This window comes from Trichechus manatus, unplaced genomic scaffold (genome assembly GCF_000243295.1).
Source record: "Trichechus manatus latirostris isolate Lorelei unplaced genomic scaffold, TriManLat1.0 scaffold00090, whole genome shotgun sequence".
NCBI classification, from domain to species: Eukaryota; Metazoa; Chordata; class Mammalia; order Sirenia; family Trichechidae; genus Trichechus; species Trichechus manatus.
In genome coordinates this window covers 3735967-3756605 of record NW_004444026.1, presented here as the reverse complement: position 1 = coordinate 3756605, position 20639 = coordinate 3735967, and the positions used below count along the sequence as shown (strand labels likewise).

The following is a 20639-nucleotide window of genomic DNA, read 5'->3' as shown; positions in this document are numbered from 1 at the left end:
AAAAAAAAAAAAAAGGTCGAGAAGGGAGAGGGCTGACATGTCGTAGGGTTGTTAACCAATGCCATAAAACAATATGCGACTTACTGTTTAATGAGAAACTATTTGTTCTGTAAACCTTCACCTGAAGTACAATAAAAAATAAAAATAAAAAAAAGGAGCCCTGATGGTGCAATGGTTAACGCATTTGGTTGTTAACCGAAAGGTCGGCGGTTCACACCCACTAGCTGCTCCGTGGAAGAAAAGACCTGGTGATCTGCTCCTGTAAAAATGACATCCTAAGAAACCCTATGGGGCAGTTCTAGAGTTATATAGGGTTACTATGAACTGAAATCAACTCCACGGCACACAAAAACAATACATACACATATATACACACACGTACACACACACACACACACACACACATATATAAACCCTGGTGGCATAATGGTTAAGTGCCAGGCTGCTAACTGAAAGGCTGGTGTGGTTCAAAGCCACTCAGTGGCTCTAAGGGAGAAAGACCTGGCGATATGCCTCCATAAAGCTTACGGCCTAAGAAACCCTATAGGGCAGTTCTACTCTGTCACAGAGGGTTGCTATGAGTCGAAAATCTACTTGATGGCACCCAACAACAGTACACATACATATATACACTCACCCAAATGTTATTTTTCTGCAGAACACAACTGTACAAGTGGAAATAGAATACTAGTCTTAGGGCTATATATTTAAAACTGACAAGGATAGTAAATGAATTTGGAATTTTATAAACAGAATTTTATATTCATTAGATGTTTTCTATACTTTTTGATATTAACATATTCTGTTAATTAAAAATTACAAACTTAATATATAGTCATACTTAGTTTTTAAAACTTAGGTGCCTTTTTTTCACTCAACATTGTTTACGAGATCTGTCCATGTTATTATAATAGATCTAGATCTACTTAATAGTTACATAGTATTCAATTATATAATGATGATACATTTATCTAATCTCCTAAAGGTAAATATGTATATGGTTCCAATATTTTTTTTCAAGTAAATGTTGCAAATTTTAACAGCTAGCACATATAGTGCTAACTATAAGCCAGACACTGTTCTAAGTATTTTATGTGTATAGTTCACACACACTATAGTTACTATTATTATTCCCATTTTACAGAGAAGGAAACAGAAGTACTTGCTCAAGGTTAGAGAATCAGTAAAGGGCATAGTTAGAATCTGAACCAGGTGGTCTGGTTCCGAAGTCTGTGCTCTTAACCTCCTAGTACATTTCTTTTCATGCCACACATCAGAACAAACCCAGATATACAACTGAAAGCAGCACTACTAGGTTGTAAGATATAAGCATGTGCCCCAAAATGGCTAAACATACTAAAACTACCATTTGAAATGCATGTATCTTTTCATATGTCCTAACACCAGATATCACAAGACAGTGTTAACTTTTGCCAATGTGATGTTGAAAAATGGCATTTTCATTTTAATATCCATGTCTTTCATTTCTAATGACACTGGATTTTTTCCCCATTTATTGGTCAAAGAAATTTTTTTTGTGAATTGCCAGTTCATACCTTTCATCCATTTTTTGGACTGGGTTGTCTGTCTCCTTACCCCTTTGTAGGAATTCTTTATACAATTCTGAATATAAATCCTCTGTTTTACATGGTTGAAGTGTCTTCTCCCATTGTGCTGCTTGTCTTTTCACTTACTGACGTGCATGGTGTCTTCTACTGCACAAGTTGTTAACTTTGTTTGATATGGTCAAATTTACCTTTCTTTCCCTTTGTGGTTTCTAGTTACGATATATTTAAGAATTCAAAATGTTAATTTTCTCACTCTGCAAAAGGGTCATAATTTATTCCCAACAGATACATACGATAGTATAAGCTTCCCCAACAGGTTTGTTATAATAACGAATCTGAAAAAGCTGTGACTACATTTCTCTGATCACCTTTTCATACTTTATTTCTATTTCTTCTAGTGAATTATCTCTTCACATATGTTTCTCACAGAATGGAAGTTTTGCATTTTTGTGCAGTCACATCTTCTGACCTTTTCCATTCCCAATTCTGTTTGTACCATGCTTAATAATGCCTTTCCCACCCCAAGAAAGAAAAAGATTATTCTCTTATATGTCTAGTACGTTTACAGTTTTGTTTTAGAACTTTAATTTATCTGACATTTATTTTCATGCAAGGTATGTGATAGGGATATAATTTGGTTTTACCCAAATGCATAGTGAACTGTTATAAAACCATTATTTGACTACTCTATCTTTTCCACACAGGTGTGAAAGGCCTCTTTTACTACACAGTAAGTTCCCATATATATTGATGATCTCCTCTTAGAGTCCTTATGAATCTACTTATTGCTGCACCAGTTCCACAATGTTAGTTATTTAGTATCATATTTGATAAAACAAATCTCCCACACCATTATTCTTCCTTTTCAAACATTTCTTGGTATCACTTTAAATCAGAAAAAAACATTAAATGCTTTTATTGTAAAAGAAAAAAGATGTTGGATAACAAAGTCTTAAGAAAATATACACACACACACACACACACACAGAGTCATGTGCTGCATAACATCCATTCAGGCAACGTCTGACCGCATATACTTCCATGGTTTCAAACCCCATAAAACTTATGTTAAAAATTCGAGGTACATACAATGGTCCCTAATAAAATTTGGGCGCTACTTTGAGACACGCACCAAAACATTACTATTTTTGTTACTGTACTATTATGTTAAAGATGTTTTAATGTATCTGGAAATGTTTCCTTTATGTTTTTTATGCATAGAAGGCACACTATATATTATATACATACTAAGACGAACATTTGACTAACTGACGTTAGATGTGAATTGTACCTAACTGTTCCAACTTACGTACAAATTTGACTTAAAGACAGATTTAGGAATGGAATTTGTTGGTAATCCTGGGACTGGCTGTATACAATATAGTGTTCACACAATGTCCGAATCACATAATGTCCTATTTCACAGAACGTATGGTGGACATCAAGCAATGCATGACTATATATAGACACGCGTGTCTTACAAAATGAGCATTCTACATTATTCATTTACCCTTTCCTAGAAGAACAACTAACAATTAACATTTGTATGACCTTCAATTTACAGAGTATTTTCACATTCATTATGAAAGAATGGATACTTTGTCAAAGAAAATAATCTACTCATTTTAATATCAGTGAATATATCCCAACTCACCCTAACACTTCATTGCCAAAATAGATTGGAACACCCTGATGTTTCTGCAACCAACGTTTATGCTAAATAAAACAGTAACTCATTTAACGTTGTATCTAACAAACATATTAAATAGTACATGAAAAGTACAATCATACAGTAGCAATTACGTACAATAATGTAACATTCATTAAACTTAAGACTATGTCCATTCTTCGAACAAAATAAAAGTTTTAATTATGAAAATAAATTATGAAAAACAACAGCTTACCTTAAATCATTCAGACCTTTATTAGACAAAAATTCGTCATCTATCTTGCTACATAAAGTTGTGAATATCAACTTTGCTACTAAACTTGACTTACAAACCTTCTCCTAATAAACTTACATTTTTCACTATAAATGATCTGGACCACTGGATTGGGGCCATCATTCTGTGGCACTGGATCTACATCAGCCCACTCTGCTCTGTCCCTGAAAATACAAATTTTTTTCAATGATTCTATTCACGCACAGGAAAAAAAAAAGAACTCTGGTGTTTTAAAAACTGGCCATAACTACACTTACATTAATAGTAGTAACCTATAACAGTTTGCACCGGGCTACTTACTAACTGAAAAAGGTTGGCAGTTTGAACCCACCCAGGATCACCACAAAAGAAAGGCCTGGTGATCTGCTTCTGTAAGATTTGTTGTTGTGTTGTATGCTGTGAAGTCAATTCTGACTCACAGCACTCTATATAACAGAGTAGAACCATCCCATAGGGTTTCCTAGTCTGTAATCTTTACGGGAGCAGATTGTCAGGTCTTTTCTCCTGTGGAGCCAGTGGTGGGTTTGAACTCAGGACCTTTTGATTAGCAGTTGGGCACTTAACCACTGTGTCACCAACGATCCTTTCCATAAGATTACCAAATCAAAACCAAACCCATTGCTGCTGAGTTGATTCCAACATGAAAATCCCATTGAGCACAGTTCTCCTCTGTGACACACAGGGTCACCATGAGTTAGAATCGATTCAAAGGCAATGGGTTCATTTTTTGGTTATAGACATGTTAATGTAATCATGGTTGAATTCTTCATAGGCAAGTTTTGCCACTTTGCTTTACATATTAACTTTTAAAGTACAATAAAGATAAAATGAATAATCTTCCCATTTAAAAAAGTTAAATCAACAGTTTTCAAGTCTAAAGCTTTGTAAGTGGCCAAACATCTTTCTGCAGCAAGTACACAATGCTCTTAACTTAGAAATCAATCTAGTTCATTGGTCTAAGATTCTGCTTTCCCTTAATTCTTAAGATTCTTAGAAGTCAGCATTTTTTAATTTTGAATAACAATTTAGTAGGAACTGACATTTTAAAATCACAGTAAACACTCTCAAGTTCACTGTATTCTACAAGGGTGGTCTGGGTGGTCACTAAGAAAGCAGGCTTTGGAAATGGACAAATGTACGAGTTGGAATATAGGCTCCATCACTTCCCAGTTGTGTGATCTTGAGAAACTGACTTAACCTCTCTGGGCCTCAGTTTCTTCATCTATAAAATGGGGATAATAATATTACCAATCAACTTTAGAAGACGGTTTTGAGCATTAAATGAGGTAATAGATGTTAAGTACTGCAAATATGCATAGTACATAGTAAACGCTCAATGAATATTACTTCTCAACACTAAAATAACATTTTAACGGCAACAATAGATGCTTATAGATATCTCTCAACTGCCCAGTGTGATCAAAGTTGTTTTACCTACTCTCTGACTTCTTAAATCCTTTTCCTCCCACCCACTTTTTACTTCTCTATATTGATCACTAACACCAGCAGATTCTCTGGCATCTAGGCAATCCTGAAATTATGCTCACTATGTAAAAGGATCAGGGTGAGTGGAATGAGGCAAACACTAAGGAGTAAGATGGGAAATAATTACCTGAGATGTGAGACACCTATAGCCTGTGAGAGTGGCATGGGAAAGATAAAGACCTCATCCAGGCGTTGGGAAATCAGACACAGTCATGTGAAGAAACTGAATATTTAGCAATTCCATGGTACAGGTTTGAGAGTTTATGGGGTCACTACGACCAATTTAAATCAGTATAACATTAACTCCAATAAAAAAATCTGGATAGTGATTTTCACTCATTCATAAAATTAAGGCAAATAAGCCGTCTCTAATGTGTTTACCAGAACCCTGGTCGTGCAGTGGTTAAGAGCTCGGCTGCTAACCAAAAGATCGGCAGTTCAAATCCACCAGCCGCTCCTTGGAAACCCTATGGGGTAGTTCCACTCTGTTCTGTAGGGTCTCTATGAGTCGGCATCGACTGGACTGCAACGGGTTAATGTGTTTACCTAGAACTACACAAGATAGGTAAGATGTATGGATTTCTCAATTGTCTCTGCAGGTTCAACTGGAACTAGAGAATCAGCATTACTATCAGAAAGCAAGAACCTGATGGATTAGGGGTTAGGAGTTGGCAAAGAGGGTGAGAAAAGGCAAGAAAGTTCCAGCAGTACCCAACACTGTCTACTACACATCACTTGTATTATGCACAAGGCGCTGTACGGACACGTAAGTGGGTTTAATAAACAAGAATCTTGTCATCCTTATAGCCTAATTCAGTGCCTTGCTGATACTAGGCGCTAAATTATTGGTTGAATGAAAATGTCCCAGTTTAGAGATCTTATACTAGATCTCTCCACTTCAGCAGAACAAACCATGGGAAGACCTTACACCTAGTTTGCAAGGTGAGCAAATCTTGATCTATTTAAATCATTGCCTCCCTTCTGTATTCAGTCAGATTACTATCTGGAGAGAGTTCTGGGAGCATGGAAGAGAGCGGGAAATTTCTTAAATTTATGAATCACGACACCTAAACTGCCTGAGAAAGAGTGCTGTCCAATGTCCTATAGTTTCTACTTTGCTTACAACCCCGTGAGAAACCACACAGACATGGCTGGTTTTTCAGCCACTCCCTTGTCTCCCGGTGACACTGCCGAGTCTGGGAAGCAGCGCAGTGGGTGGCCCCCTGCCCAGCCGAACGCGCCTCCCCGCCAGCCGGACACCGACCGGGACCGCGGAAACTTCAGTCGCACACAAAGAGGCCCGGACGCGGACAGGGTACTGCCGCCGGCATTAAGCTCCCGCCCTCGGGGGAAGGGCCTCCGGCGCGGCGGCCAAGCCGCGGGGGCGTTACCTGTACAGGACATAGGTGGGCGAGTCCAGGCTCAGAAACCCGTCGTCCATTGGCGACGCCACCGCTTCTCCGGCCTCGGCCGCCATCTCTTCTTCCTGCTGCTGCTGCTGCTGTGGCGGGGGTGGATGCGGCTGGGGCGGTGGCTGCTCCGGCTGACCGGGATCGCTGTCCTGCGCACCCTCCCCGACCCCCTCGGTAGCCGCCATCGCGCCTGGGTCCGCAGCGGAGGTGGCGGGGAAGGCCCCGCCCCTCCACGGCCCCGCCCTTCACTCTCTTCCCCCAGCGATGTCCCATTTCCGCTTTTCTCGCTTCCTACCATAGAGATGAGGGCCAGAGAGCCCTGGGCAGGCGGCCGAGCCTTGGGGGCCTCCGAGTTGTGACCTGGAGGAAGGGATGCACGCTTGCTTACGTGAATTCCTCAAGGGACAGAGGACTAGTTCCAGGCTTCCCAAACTTCGTCCCACGTGTGGGCCTTTCCAAGTGCTTGTAGTTCATACTTCAGAATATTTTAGCGCCGTTAGATGCCCCACATAGGAGAGATGGGGATAGCCCTTCTTTTTGACGGAGTCTCTGGTGCAGTGCATACAAACGTATGGCCGACAGCTCAAGACTTCCCCTCCTCCATTTCCAGAGAACTTGAACTTGGCGTTGTCCAACTTGAACTTTTAAGGGCCTTATGTTCTTGCACACATTCCCCCCCACCTTTGGATGCTAAGAATTTATACCTCAGAACTTCAGTAATCTAGGGTTTTTTATCTTTTAAAATTAAATTTCTAATTATAGAGGTAACACTGTATACGTTGTAGGAAAGGAAAACGTTTTTCTGTACGTTATAGGAAAGAGAAACACTAACAAATACTTGCTGACCGCCTATTATGTGTCCGGCTTGCTCACAGCAGTGAGTAAAACGGTCTCTGTGGTCATGGAGTTGACACATAGGGAGGAAGATTATGATAGGTAATAGCTGTATCATGTAATAGCTGCATCAAGTCAGGTAAGTGCTATGAAGAAAGATAAAGCAGGTTGAAAGGATAAAACGTGTTGGCAGGTGCCTTTTTAGGTAGGACAGTCAGGAAGGCTTCTCTGGGGACTATTTGAGCCAAAAGAGGGAAATGCATGCTTAGACCGTTGCTGGTTCAGTAAGGATGACAATGTGATGACTGGAGCCCTGTGAATGAGGGAAGAATTGGTGTTAGGAATTAAATTGCATCCCCTCAAAATATGTGTTGGAATCCTAACTCCTATACCTGTGGATGTTATCCTGTTTGCAAATAGTTGTCTTTGCTGTGTTAATTAGATCATGCCGGAGTAGGGTGGATTCTAAATCTAATCCCTTCTGAGTTATAAAAAGAGCAGATAAGACAGAGTTGAACAAGGGGAGGGGAAGGGGGCATTTACAAGTCAGGGAACCAAAGAACACCCAGGGTGAACTACAAGGACTTCTATAAGTATCAATCTCCAGATTTGTTCACACAGAAGTTACATACATTGCAATGAATGTGCTTGGCAAGGAGGTTAGAAAATGGGTGAGAGGTTGTGACTTCAGAAGTATGATCTTCACAGTAGAGATTTCACTTCTTTTGAATCGAGAATAATGGCAGCTATGGTAACTTGTTTTTAAGATTGCCACCATCAATACCTTCCCTTCCTGCATGGGGAAGTCACTCCTTCTTCGAAAAATGGAGTGTATTCTCAGTCCCTTGAATCTGGCCTTGCCTGGGACTGTTTTGACAAACAGAATAGAAGTACTGCTGTGTAGCTTCCGAGGCTAGGTCATAAGCTTTGAAGCTTTCACCTGGGTCTCTTAGAACTCTTGCTCTGGGGAAGCTAGTGCCATGTAATAAGCCCATCTACCCTGTTGTGTGGACAGTGGCCTGATCAGCCCACAGGTGTTCCAGCCATATCAGTGTGGGTGCCAGCCAGGTGAAAGAAAAGCCTTCAGATGACTCTAGCCTCAGCCACCATCTGACTGCAATCAAGTGAGGAAGCCCAAATGAGAACAGCTGAGCTTGTGAGAGAACCCTGTGAGAGAGAACATATTGTTGTTTGAAGTCACTAAGTTTTGTAGAGAATTATGACACAGCAATAGATAACCAGAACAGTAGCGTAAGTATACATAAGGCGAACTGGTGGGCCTTCAGCTGGGTGATATTTCTATTTGGCAATTTTTCTGTGTTGTGCTTTATTTGATCATACAAATCTTTGAAGGCAGAAACATTTTTTGGTTTAAATTTTGTGATTCAACCTACTTTCTTATTCCCTTCCCCTTCCCCTCAAAATTAAGTATCTAGGCCAAACAATAAATGCTAAACTTAATGTGTTAATTCATCCATGTTAATGAATAAAGCAGGGCTTTGAATTGGTTGAGTCAGGTTCAAACCCCTGCTGAGAATTTGATTTTCTAACAAGTTCCCTGCTGAAAATTTGCATTTCCACCCCAGATATACTGAATCAGAATCTACATTTTAACAATGCAAATTCTCAGCCAGGGTCCAAATCTGATCCAACTGGTCGGATGAAAACATTTATCTTTCTGATAGTAAAATGTCAACTAATTGTTTGATTAAAATAATGGGCACTATTTTGGCTGTGTGCATACTAGCTGTTTTTCTTTGCGCTAACTTCATTTGGAATTACCTAGCTGATTATTTTAATCTAAATATAATCAATTTCCACACTGTTACTATCACTTTACATAATACTGAAGATACCATATTTCAAAAATGTTTGGGGTAGAGGTGCGGAAAGGGTGAATTGTAAGGGTCTGCAAAGACAGGAAAATGGTTATCACCAAATGTGAAGCTTCAACAATAATGCTTTGTATTATGAAATTAAGTTGCCAAAGAATGTAACTGTGCTATCATTGGTTCTTGCTGTGCTTACTGTTTATGGTAAAATTGATCATGTGAACATAATAACTTTAAGAGCGGGTAGGTCATATTTAACATTTATTCCTAAGAACTTTGGCCAGCCAGCTCACAAACATTAAGTACTAACCTAAATCAATACAAAATTTATCATAGGTACTGAGGGGGAAAAAAAAAAACTCAAAGAATATTCCTGATTTATAATAAATCAGTGGCATAATCTTTAAATTGCTAGAACACTATGACAAGTGCCAAATGCAAGTGGATGAACGCTGTTAGACAGTTATTAAATGTGTGCTTGTCACAGTTTAAGAGCAGAAAAAAAAATCTAAGGTGAGTTTTTATACAAGTCTTTATTTACAACTTGTTTAACAACTGTACACTTTTTGCAGCCTTGAAAACATTTTTGTACTTGAATGGGAAAATATAGTTTGACCAAACCTTAACTTTATTCTTCATATACATATACATATATTATATGCATATATGTAAACACATATAATTAATACCATAACAAGTTGGCAGTCATAAAATTAAAATGAATAAGTGATATCAAAAGGAAATACAATATAACAGTTCAAAAAATTAAAAATCCATCTTCCGGTGGTTTCTTGGACTTTATGATTTTGTGATTTTAGTAAAATTTCTTACTGAAGTGCTCTAACAAGTCATTCACCATAGATAAACAGTGAGAAAATCCACCAATCTCAGCACATAGCAAATGGCGGGTAAACACAGCAAACAGGTGGAAAATGCTTGGATTCCATTATGTACAATGTTGCTAAATCTGTAATGGTTCTGTTTGTGAGTGAAAATTTTTGATATGGACATCCTTTTTAATTATAATTACAAAGAATGAAATCATGAAATTGTAAATTCAATAGTCAATCAGGAGTAAGAATATACCTAGCAATATCCTTTTTTGCAAAGGCTAAAATGCAAGGTGGATAACTACAATGTCAGATATTAAACTAACAATTCACAGAGCAATCTACAATACTTAAGACATGAATGTAAGGCTTCAGAGCAAGTGCTGTAATCAATACAACTCTGACTCTAATGTCATAAGGTGTTTTCCAGCTCATCTGAAAAGTTTTGAAACTATTCTAGGGGGAAAAAAATCTGCTTTCTAACCCCAAATTTTTGATTAATCAAAATAAGGCAAATTATTAGATATGTTTGCATTTTACCATTTCATTACACAACCAAAAATTGGATGTTACAAATGGTGGGCAATTGTCAAAACATGAAAACTGTAAAACAAGATAAACATGGAAATTATCCTTCTGAGTACAAAGCATTCTGAACTATACAGAACCTGTAAACAGCAAAGTTAGTGATGGCGATGGCATTTTAGTGCATTTGAATACTAAGTAACTAGGGCTGTTCTAAAACAAAAAAAGACTACTATTAAAAAAACTAAAAGGCCCTAAATCATTGATTGACGTTAGTATACAGTCATTTTCTGTATTTATACTAAAATGCTACTTATTTCAAGCATACCGAAAATTTCCCTTAACTAATATGAGTCTCTGTAGAACATACACTGAATTAGGTCACCAAGGAAATAATAAAACAAACTCAGATCACACTATTTACGAGTCCATACTTGAACTACAGTAAGAATTTCATCATAACTTGCTTGGAATTTGACTCTACTGGATCAAGTTGGTTGCTTGACTGAAACAATTTAAAAAGACCTCCTAATAGGATAGTTTTAACTAAGCACCAAGCTGACTCAAGAGAATTATGATTAATCCCTTATTTTCATTAAAAAATTCAAAGATAACATCAGCAAAGATCCTTTTAGTTAAGTAACAGGCCAAGGAAATTAATATGTATTAAATGTTTTCATTAACTGGAACAGCAAATATTAACTGCACTGGAATAGTAAATGTGTACTGCATACATGAAGTTTAATTTGATTCATAATCCAAGTTAATAAAAGCAGGAAGCTACAAAGAAAAACAAAAAAATTATTTGGATATTGGTGTACCTTCGGGGTGGAAGATGGTCAAATGTGACTTTAGAGAGAAACGTTTAAAAGTACAGAAGCAAAAAAAAAATTGTTGGCAATTTTCATTAGATTTAAATGTAACGTAAGAACATGATGAAGCTGATAAATTTTTATTTGAAAATAAATTAAACATTCATTAGTTCCTGCTTGATAATGTTAGACAACTATATATCATCAATACTTAAAATAGGAGTACATTAAAAAAACTGAAGATACTAATGATTTATGAAATAATGTAAATATATAACTTGAAAAATAAAGTGCTGAGAACCTGTTTTAAAAAAAATATTGCAAACTAGCTTAAAAGAATGGGGTTTTGATTTTCCCAAGATGTTTAAAAAGGGTTATTATTAATTTCTGTAAGAAAAATAGCTTTCTTCAACTACGGTGGTAAAATCTAAGAGTTGTAAGTTAACAGATTGCCTTTATTTTTTCCTTATTTTCTCTTTGGGCGTAACAGCACTGTCAAATAGCATTTTCTCAATGGTGGAAATGTTCTGTATTTGTGCTGTCCAGTAGGGTAACCACTATTCACATACGGCTATTGAGCACTAGAAATGTGGCTAGTGAGACTGATGAACTGAATTTTTAATTTGATTTAATTCTAATTAAATTTCAATTGCTACATGTAGCTAGCAGCTATTGAATTGGACAACCCAGGACTGGAATCTACTCTTGTTCAGAACAGGAAGCTAATGGAAGGTTGGGAGTCCCCGGCTAGCGCACACGGTTAACACACTCAGCTGCTAACTGAAAGGTTGGAGGTTTAGTACGCCCACAGGCACCTCAGAAGAATGGCTTGACGATCTACTTCTGAAAAATTAGGCATTGAAAATCCTATGAAGCATAGTTCTACTCTGATACACATGGGGTCACCATGAGTCAGAGTAGTCTTGATGGCAACTGGTAATGGAAGAGTAAGACATTTAGAAGGGGTCTTACCTCAAAAGCATAGACCCAATTTTCTTTGAACTTTTAAATTCATTCATCCATTCAACAATTAATTAGTGAAAGATATCTAAAACATATTTTTTCCTTAAGTGTATATGTGTGTGCACACGTGTATATTTAGTTTTTTTACTTTAGGGAGATGAAAACTGCTCTTTCCCTTAAAGGTCAGAGTTTAGACTTCTCTATTTCAGTGTTGCTCTCTTCTAGGTGACCTGCCTAAGCAAAATAGAGAGGTGGTAATGTTTTTTTCACATTATAAAAGCATTTTTCTCATCTAAAAACAAAACTCAAAGAGAATGTTTGCATAAGCAAATCTATTCTTTGGCAGTAATCATGTGTGTCAATGTTTATGTAACAAATATTTCAGTCCTTTTTGACAATGATTTGAATACTAATATACTCAAGTTACAAAATGGAAGAATCTCGACCCCTAAAAAAATCCCTTAATAGAACAGGCTGAAAACTTTGCTATGTATGAACTTAAGAAAATGGTCACATTCATAAAGCGTATGTATTTTACCAGAATGAAGAATGTTTTTGTAGCATTCTGCCATTGTTAGTGTCTGCTTTTCCATCACCTGTCCCCTACCATTTTCCAGATTCTCTGGTGTCACAGCCCCTGAAACTTGGCTTTCTTTCTCCTGTTTTTCAGGTATGCGCAATGATGAAAAAATAATTAAAGTTAGGAACAGTTTGTAAATTTGTATTTTAGGAGACAGGCAAATCAACGGTAAGAACATCTTCTGACTAACCAGAAGATAGTTTAGTTTTTATTAATAAAACTCCAGAAAACAAAAAGTTTCAAGGGTGTTTGGCTTTGAGAGGAGCTGGCTTCATGAATATTACATTACAAAGGATTCTTATTAATGTGACATCAAAAAACAATCAATGCCTAGTAGCCCTAATTTAGCTTCAAATAGGTTTCTAGACTTAGAACTTCAGACTTCTGATGTCAGAAAATTTAGAAAGAGTACAAAGCCCATTTATTTGGACAACCTTTGAAATTTTTCTTAGTGAGTGTCCTAAAATAAAGATTCCCTGTGGAAAAGATATTAATAGAAAATGCCAGAGAAAGGTAGAGGTGGAGAGGGAAAATAATTATTTAATATTAGTAAAGTGCTTTGAATTTTGCAGTAAAGTATAAATAAGACAAATGATTAGAATAGTGAATATTAAGACATTCATCTCTAATAGTGACACACATAAACACTATAGAATGTATCTAATGTAATCACTGCCCATAGGGTGACAAATACATAAGAATAAACACATAAGGGTCCCTTTTATTAATTTTACAATATAATCACTAAATTAATTATTTTCCTTCATCAATTTAGTTTGAGATCCCTAAAGTGATAAGCCCTGCTTGGAAGTCTCTCACATATATTAAAGCCTCAGCACTTTGGCAGTTTTCTTTTATTCAACTTGAGGTTGCATTTCTCATATTTAGTTCCTCCTTTAAGCTCTAAGTAGATATAATTCAGGATATTTGATAGTGCCATGAGCCTAAAATTTTGAGGCTGTGGACATCTTCTCTAATGATTTTATCTTCAGACCATAAGCATTTAATTCAGAGTCTGGTGGTAATGTAGCAGGTATATAAAAGTTCTCCTTCAAAAGACTTAAAAATATGTCTACTTTTGCCTTCACTGTAAACCTAACTTTGTGTGGGCCTACTATGTGTAATTAAGGGGGACATAAAACTGAGCCTATGATTTGGAAACTAGATGTAAGTGGCAGATTTAGTTAACTGTTAGGAACTTGGCTGTGATTTTCAGCTACCACAAATTTCTTCTCATCTCATCTCATCACAGGATCCTTCAGGGCCTAAAATTGCTATTTTAGATTTGGTAATTAGTTAATGTTCTCAAAATGAAAATAGATGCTCCCCCGTCCACTAATAAACATATGCAGTTAATACTGTGTGCCTGGCTAATGTCCACTAAAAGAAGGAACAATTAGAAAATAAATTATATTTTTGTCTATTCCTTTTTATTATCTGATTATGCAATAAAAACAGAAAACTTTACATAAACGATTACCTTTAGGCACACTTGTTAAGAAAGTGTGAGTTTTAATTGTGTTAATCCTTCCATCTGCCTAGGTAAGTGTTTATAACTAGGCCATTTCTTATCCTGATAATCCATTCTACTCCCTAGGAATGAATTTTCCTTAACAACCTTCTGTTAGGTTCTTAGATTTCTAGCCTCACTTTATAGCATACAAACGTAATCTTACAGAATACTGTTGGAAAATATAAGAAAACAGAAAAATAATGAAGACAGACATCAAGTGATTCCTGAGATGCAACTGTTAGGAAACATTTATAGATCCCCTACAATTACCAAAACTCATAGACTTGCCATAATTAGGCCCAAGACTCTGTTTCTCAAATATTGTCCCTTCCTAACATTTCAGTGTAATGTGAAGAATCTGAGGATGTTCATGTTTCAAGACAACATTAAATATAAATTTTACAAGTTTTTATATTCATAAAGATAATACATGTGAACCAGATTAATAACAGGCTATTTAAAAACAAAAGAACTGGTATATACTTCCCAAGAACAAAATAAATGATTTAAAAAAGATGGATGCCATCATATTTGTGCTGTCCTTCATTTTATAAAAAGGAAACTAAATATTAATACTTCTATAACCTTGGGGGATGGGGAAGAGTAGAAATTATCTGTGTCACTAGCATATTATTTAAGTTTTTTAAGCTTTTGAGAACTGAACAGCATTCACTGCAAAGCTTTAGAATATTTTTGTGCTGAAATTGAACAACAAAACATCTTCAAAATTTTCAATAAAAGAACATACACCAATATTATTTAAATATGCTTTATAGAAAGTAAAAAATTGGATGACAGATACATTGAGAATAACCTTCCTTATATAAAAACCTTCATGATATAAAATATTCAAATCACTATAGTTACAAACAATAAGCTATGAAACCTCCTTTTAAATGTAATGAAACTGGGTTGAACAACTACAAAAATAAGCTACCATTTTGACAGTCGGGACTATAGGAAAAGAGATTATCTTTTTTGCATGGAAAATCCTTTTAATTTATAAAAAGGGAAAAATAAAAGATATGCTAAAATAATTTTCAAAGATTCTGATATCCCATTTTATTTTGTTCAGTACATTCTCTTATCCTACTTTAGGATATAACATAGGCTTTACTGTTAAGAAGTATATGCTCCTTCAGTTCAATTGCCATTTCTAGGCAAAGAGCCCCTTCATAATGTAAGGAGAAAAAGTAAAAATATTCTTCCACAGTTCAATGAATACACAACAAAAAGCATTTTGCCTTTATGTTGTTATTTTGTCCTTAGCAAAAAGCAAGATCCCAAGCATTTTCCTGCCACTTTAGGATCAAACATGTACTTATCCACATGGCTGTAAACTAGCTAGGTTTATTTCTACTAGCTGTGGGTTGTGGATGCTTTTTCAGATAAATCTGCATGTTTCAACTGGGGAGAACTGAACATTCCTGGAGTCTGAATCTGGGCAATTGAATATTAAATGCAGAGAGTTAAAGAGAATTTTAAAAAATTTAGATTTTTGTTTCAAAATAATCCTTATATTAAAATAAAGATTTTCAAGTTTTTAACACGGTGTTATCATTAAAACAATCGACGAATGCTTGTCTGAGATACTGATATTTCATTCATTATTTAGTTAATAAGATAAAGCAAACTGTTATTGAAAAGAAATGCAAATAAAGTAGCTCATAAATAAAATGTGTCTTTTCTTCAGTCTAATTCATCTTTCATTTAACAATCACTGCTGATGTATTTTCACAGTGTGGATTTCCATTCATTTGCAAGGACTAATGAAATATATAGGCTGACGTTTCTGACTGGATAACATTAGCTTAATTTTGTACAACTGAGCTTTTATTATATAAGTAAAACAATAAGACCTCAACAAAATTACATGCTACAATAGTATCCTTATTATAATCTAACCATCCCATTAAGCCAATTTTACTAGGCTGGGGGATATCTAATAGAAATAATTCCATCTTGATAAATTTTGGAACATAGTTCCTTTATTTGGGGACTTCTTTTTCTTGTTATTATCAAGTAATTAGAAATAGTAAAAAGATATGATCAAGTTTTTGGAAGTTCTTTTAAAATATGTACAAATGTATTACTTAGTCTCCTTTTAAGGCAAATACTACTTATTTGCTGGGATTTTTTTCCCCCATTACAAACTTCTGAAATATACACTGCAGAACAGAAATGCTATGCTTTAATGTTCTTTAGTTATTTACTTTGTATTTTCTTACCCTGGTTAGAATGAAAATAGCTAATGCTTTTTGCGTGTTAGATTTGGACACTGTGGTGATGGCTCGCCCCAGCCTAATGCAGCAACACTGTACTTATTTCATTGCTGATGCCATGAGCAGCCCCACTGCACAAGCAAACTGTGGCTTCACATACAGGTGAGGAGCTCATAAAAATATAGCACGGCACAGCTCACATCTACATAAAGCGCTAATGTCTTTTAACTTCCACATAGTCCACCCATTGTCACAAACCTCCTGAGAAATTAGTAATCATTATTGGAACCCTGGTGGCACAATGGTGAAGTACTTGCCTGCTAACTGAAAGGCTGGCAGTTCAAACCCACCAGCCACTCTGCGGGAGAAAAGACCTGGTGACCTGCTTCAGAAAGATTACAGCCTAGGAAACCCTGTGGGGCAGTTCTACTCTGTCCTATAGGGTCACTATAACTCGACGGCACACAATAACAATGGGAAAAACAGAAATATCATAAATCTTGTCCAAAGCTGGACAAGGGAAACAGGGTTGTCACTCTTACAGTTAAGTTTTATTCTTGGCTTTATGACACATAAAGTATACTCAGATGCTATTCTTACAAAAGCCCCCTTTTTTTAAAACATCAAATAATTTTTAGAAATATAATTTCTTCTATGCAATGATATACTAAGCTTTAAAGGTAAAGCAGAGTGAAAATTGTAAATATAAAAACCAAGATAATAGCATGCAATAGATGCTGAAGAAAAATCCAAAGTAAAATTTCCTTCTAAAAGCTTGGCACCTTTCCAACCCATTAGAAGAAATACATCTGGGTAGATGTGTGAGTAGGTAAGAGACTAGGAGAGGAGCAGTAAGTAGAAGTAAAATGAAAAACTCTTATCTCATGGAATATGATCCATTTAACAAGTAATTCACAGGCTCTTTTATTTTCCTTCATCTTAAATCTGTGGGTATAATTTCCCAGTAATTTTAATTTGATCAAGGTTAGTGTTCAGGACCTAACTTGTTTTAAAATAGTCAAATTCTTATGTTATTTGTGAAATAAAGGGGGTAAGAACCATTGTAAATTAATAGTTTTTAATCTTTTCTTGTCAAAACTTTATATGTTGGTTAGGTTTGCTTGGCCTTCTGAACCCCCACAATGCATTCGACTCATGTGGCTCTCTCTGTATTAGTAATTCTTGCTGGTTTATGGTCTTATCAGGCAGAAGTGTCCGTACTGTGCTCAGACTTCTGTATTTAATGTAAAAAATTAGCACAGTGCATGGAGTCATTTCTGTATATTTTCTAATACCTTTTTCTTCAAGTATGGTTTTGGAGGAAAAATGAAAATACTACTAATATTTAGGTCAACTGCTCTTAATAAAAAAATAAAAATTTAAAATCAAATGTTTGGATAGTTTTTGAAAACTCTTAATCACACTTAGCTTGATTTAAAGTTACTTATTTGCATTTAATATACAGAACTAAAGGAAGCCTGAACTTCCAAATAGTGCATAAAACAAAATCCTCTTACTAGGTGACCTAGCTTGAAAAAAAAAAAACCTAATTTCAAGAATTTTTTGCTTTTACAAAATAGGCTAGGTGCAAGAAAATGATTGGAAGGGAACTTAATATAGTTTCGGACTGAATACTTAAGTCAATATAGAAAATTAGGCAGAAGGCATTTCATTTTCAAATGAATGATATTTTGCATTTATACAGCACCTTACATATTCAAAGTGCTTTACAATCATTAATTGACAGATTAACTGGTGGCCCAGTGGTTAAGAGCTTGGCTGCTAACCAAAAGGTCCCCAGTTCGAATCCACAGCTGATCCTTGGAAACCCTATGCGGCGGTTCTACTCTGTCCTACAGGGTTGCTATGAGTTGGAATTGACTCGATGGCAGTGGGTATATATATGTGGCTTATAACCTGTCAACAAATACAAGCACTTTTGAGGCAACAAAATTACCCAAGAGAAGCTATTTAGTAATAAATTTGAGGACTAATAGATAGAATTAAGAAAAAATGTCAGAGACCTGTCTTAAAACATCACATACAAGAAATCACTTATTTATCTTAGTGACTGATATTAAGATGTTAAATGTTAGGAACTGTTTAGAAATGAAAGGGTTTATATTAAAGAATAAGTAAAACAAATGAGGCACAAGTTAATAAGGGAATTCCTTAAGAAGTAAGGCTCCTATTGTAAATATATGAAAAATAAATCTTATAGATATGGAGGGCAATGAAACTATAAATGTCAGACACATTGTTAGAATTTGATCCTAAGTTACTGTGATATTCCAAAGCAAAGGAAAAAAAATTAATGCACTGCCTGATTTTTTTTCTTCTATGCTATAATTTCCCCCAAACAAACTCACCAATGCATTCACTTCTGCCAGCAAACAATATAGCAGGAAATAATGAAATTCTATTCATTTATGTTTTAAAAATAGTTTCCAAATCTTTGGACAAATTTACTTTCCTATAAAACAATGTGGAAACTCATTTTTTCCCCTCTAAATAATCCTATCAGGTGCCTTACGTAAGATTTGCTAGCCTCTGCCAATGTATGTTTACGTCTTTGCAAAAAGTGCACTTTGCCAATCATTTCATACAGTAAATATGCAAGTTACTTGAAGTGCATCTGGAAAACAATTTAAAACACAGATTAATACATCATAAAAAGATTAAATTCCCTTTAAACAAAGACATTCTTATAAAGCATGGTAACACCGAGGCACAATAAACAATATAAATTGTGTATCAATTATTGGCAGAAAATTTAATTCATTACAAAGCCTACATCGTTCGGGAAGAGGATATTTTCATACAAAGAAAAGTGTTACACTATTATACAACACCTTTAATTGGGCATTTAAAAATTTTGGCACATTAAAAGGAACTGAAAAGACTACAAAATAAAGGACAGAGAAACTAAAACCTTATAGATACAGGAGAGAGAAAAAGTCCTCAAATGAGAAACAACTAAATATTAACATAGAATGGAGACAAAAAATAAGCTGGCTGAATTTCCTGAAATGTTGTTATATGTAACAGAAGTATGCTTTGATGCAGGTTGCTTTTTATTTCTAACGGCAAGACTTCTCTACCTTGCTGTGGCTGGTTGAACATGGCCGGGATAAGACCTTCTCGTGCTGGTTGCTTGTCTTTGCCTAGCCAGAAACGACTGCCCTGAACCTGTACTAGCAAGTCTATCTTCAGCCGCCTTTTTATGCAGAGTCATTCCCTATAAAGTAGAAAAAAAAATTAATCAATAAAAAAATAGGAATACACTCTCACAAAAGAAAATTTTGCCATGCAGAATTTGTTACTTTGCTTCATAAGGCAGAATTAGGAATATTAATTCTTTTCATTACAGATTAAAATCTTATTTTGTAGAGGTGTTTAGTCCAGCAATTAGGTACAGATCTTCCTTTGGAAAAATTAAGGCTTAATTTTCTGAATTAACAATAGCCAAAACAATAGGTAATGAAAACAGATTTTTTTTGGTAACACATTAACCATACTTGATCATGCTTCTCTTCCAAATCAAATGTAGAAAGTGATTTTCCGAGAGAAAAAGTGCAGTTGATTAGTGGCAGTTGATTCACATGGCATTTTGGGAATCACAGGGTTTATTTGGAATGGAAAAACACAAATGCACTTGCTTCTTAAGGTGGAAAGCCACACTATGTATAATACGTACCCTCATGCTGTTTTTCTTTATTTCTGGCAGACCTGTATTCTCAAACGAATTAAGAAAAGTTCCTGAAGGTCCACAAGAGAGGGCCCAACTGAGATACAGGGGTCTTTCATGAAGACAGGAGAAAGGTCAAGTACTAGCTTAGGAGGGAGAGAAGCCACGACTGCTGGGCCTATAGTAACTTAACAGGGAGGAGGAAACTTTAAGGTGCCCTCTGAACTTGGAAGAATAATAATCATGACAATAATAACATAATAAAAGGCAAGTCTGTGAGTAGATCAGAAAAAAAGTAGTTTTAGTACTCATTTAATAAGCCAGTGAAGATCCCAAGACAAAGGAACATTAAGATCTAACAACTGCTGTTTAATCTCATAAACAATTGAGACTGGAGGAAGGGGAAGTTAGCAACGGAAAGCAATACATAAG

General features: G+C 35.8%; 2 protein-coding genes across 7 annotated transcripts in view; both read right to left on the bottom strand.

Annotated features, from left to right (window-relative positions):
* The window catches only part of FNTA (farnesyltransferase, CAAX box, alpha), a 35441-nt gene extending 28830 nt beyond the window's left edge, over window positions 1-6611 (bottom strand). For 2 of the 3 annotated variants that reach the window (XM_023736663.1, XM_023736662.1), the window contains exons 1-2: window positions 6388-6607; window positions 3590-3675 (exon numbers count right to left, since the gene is read on the bottom strand). In XM_023736663.1, coding sequence (XP_023592431.1) covers window positions 3590-3675; window positions 6388-6593 — 292 coding nt within the window. In that variant the 5' untranslated portion in view covers window positions 6594-6607. Of the gene's footprint in view, window positions 1-3589; window positions 3676-6387 lie in introns of all 3 variants that reach the window. The other variant, XM_004382094.2, reaches the window with a different exon arrangement.
* Window positions 6612-9883: 3272 nt separating this feature from the next.
* HOOK3 (hook microtubule tethering protein 3) overlaps window positions 9884-20639 on the bottom strand; it is a 126266-nt gene continuing 115510 nt past the window's right edge. For all 4 annotated transcript variants that reach the window (XM_004382093.3, XM_023736661.1, XM_023736659.1 and 1 more), the window contains one exon: window positions 9884-19757. In XM_004382093.3, the coding sequence (XP_004382150.1) occupies window positions 19617-19757 (141 nt within the window). In that variant the 3' untranslated portion in view covers window positions 9884-19616. The remainder of the gene's footprint in view (window positions 19758-20639) is intronic.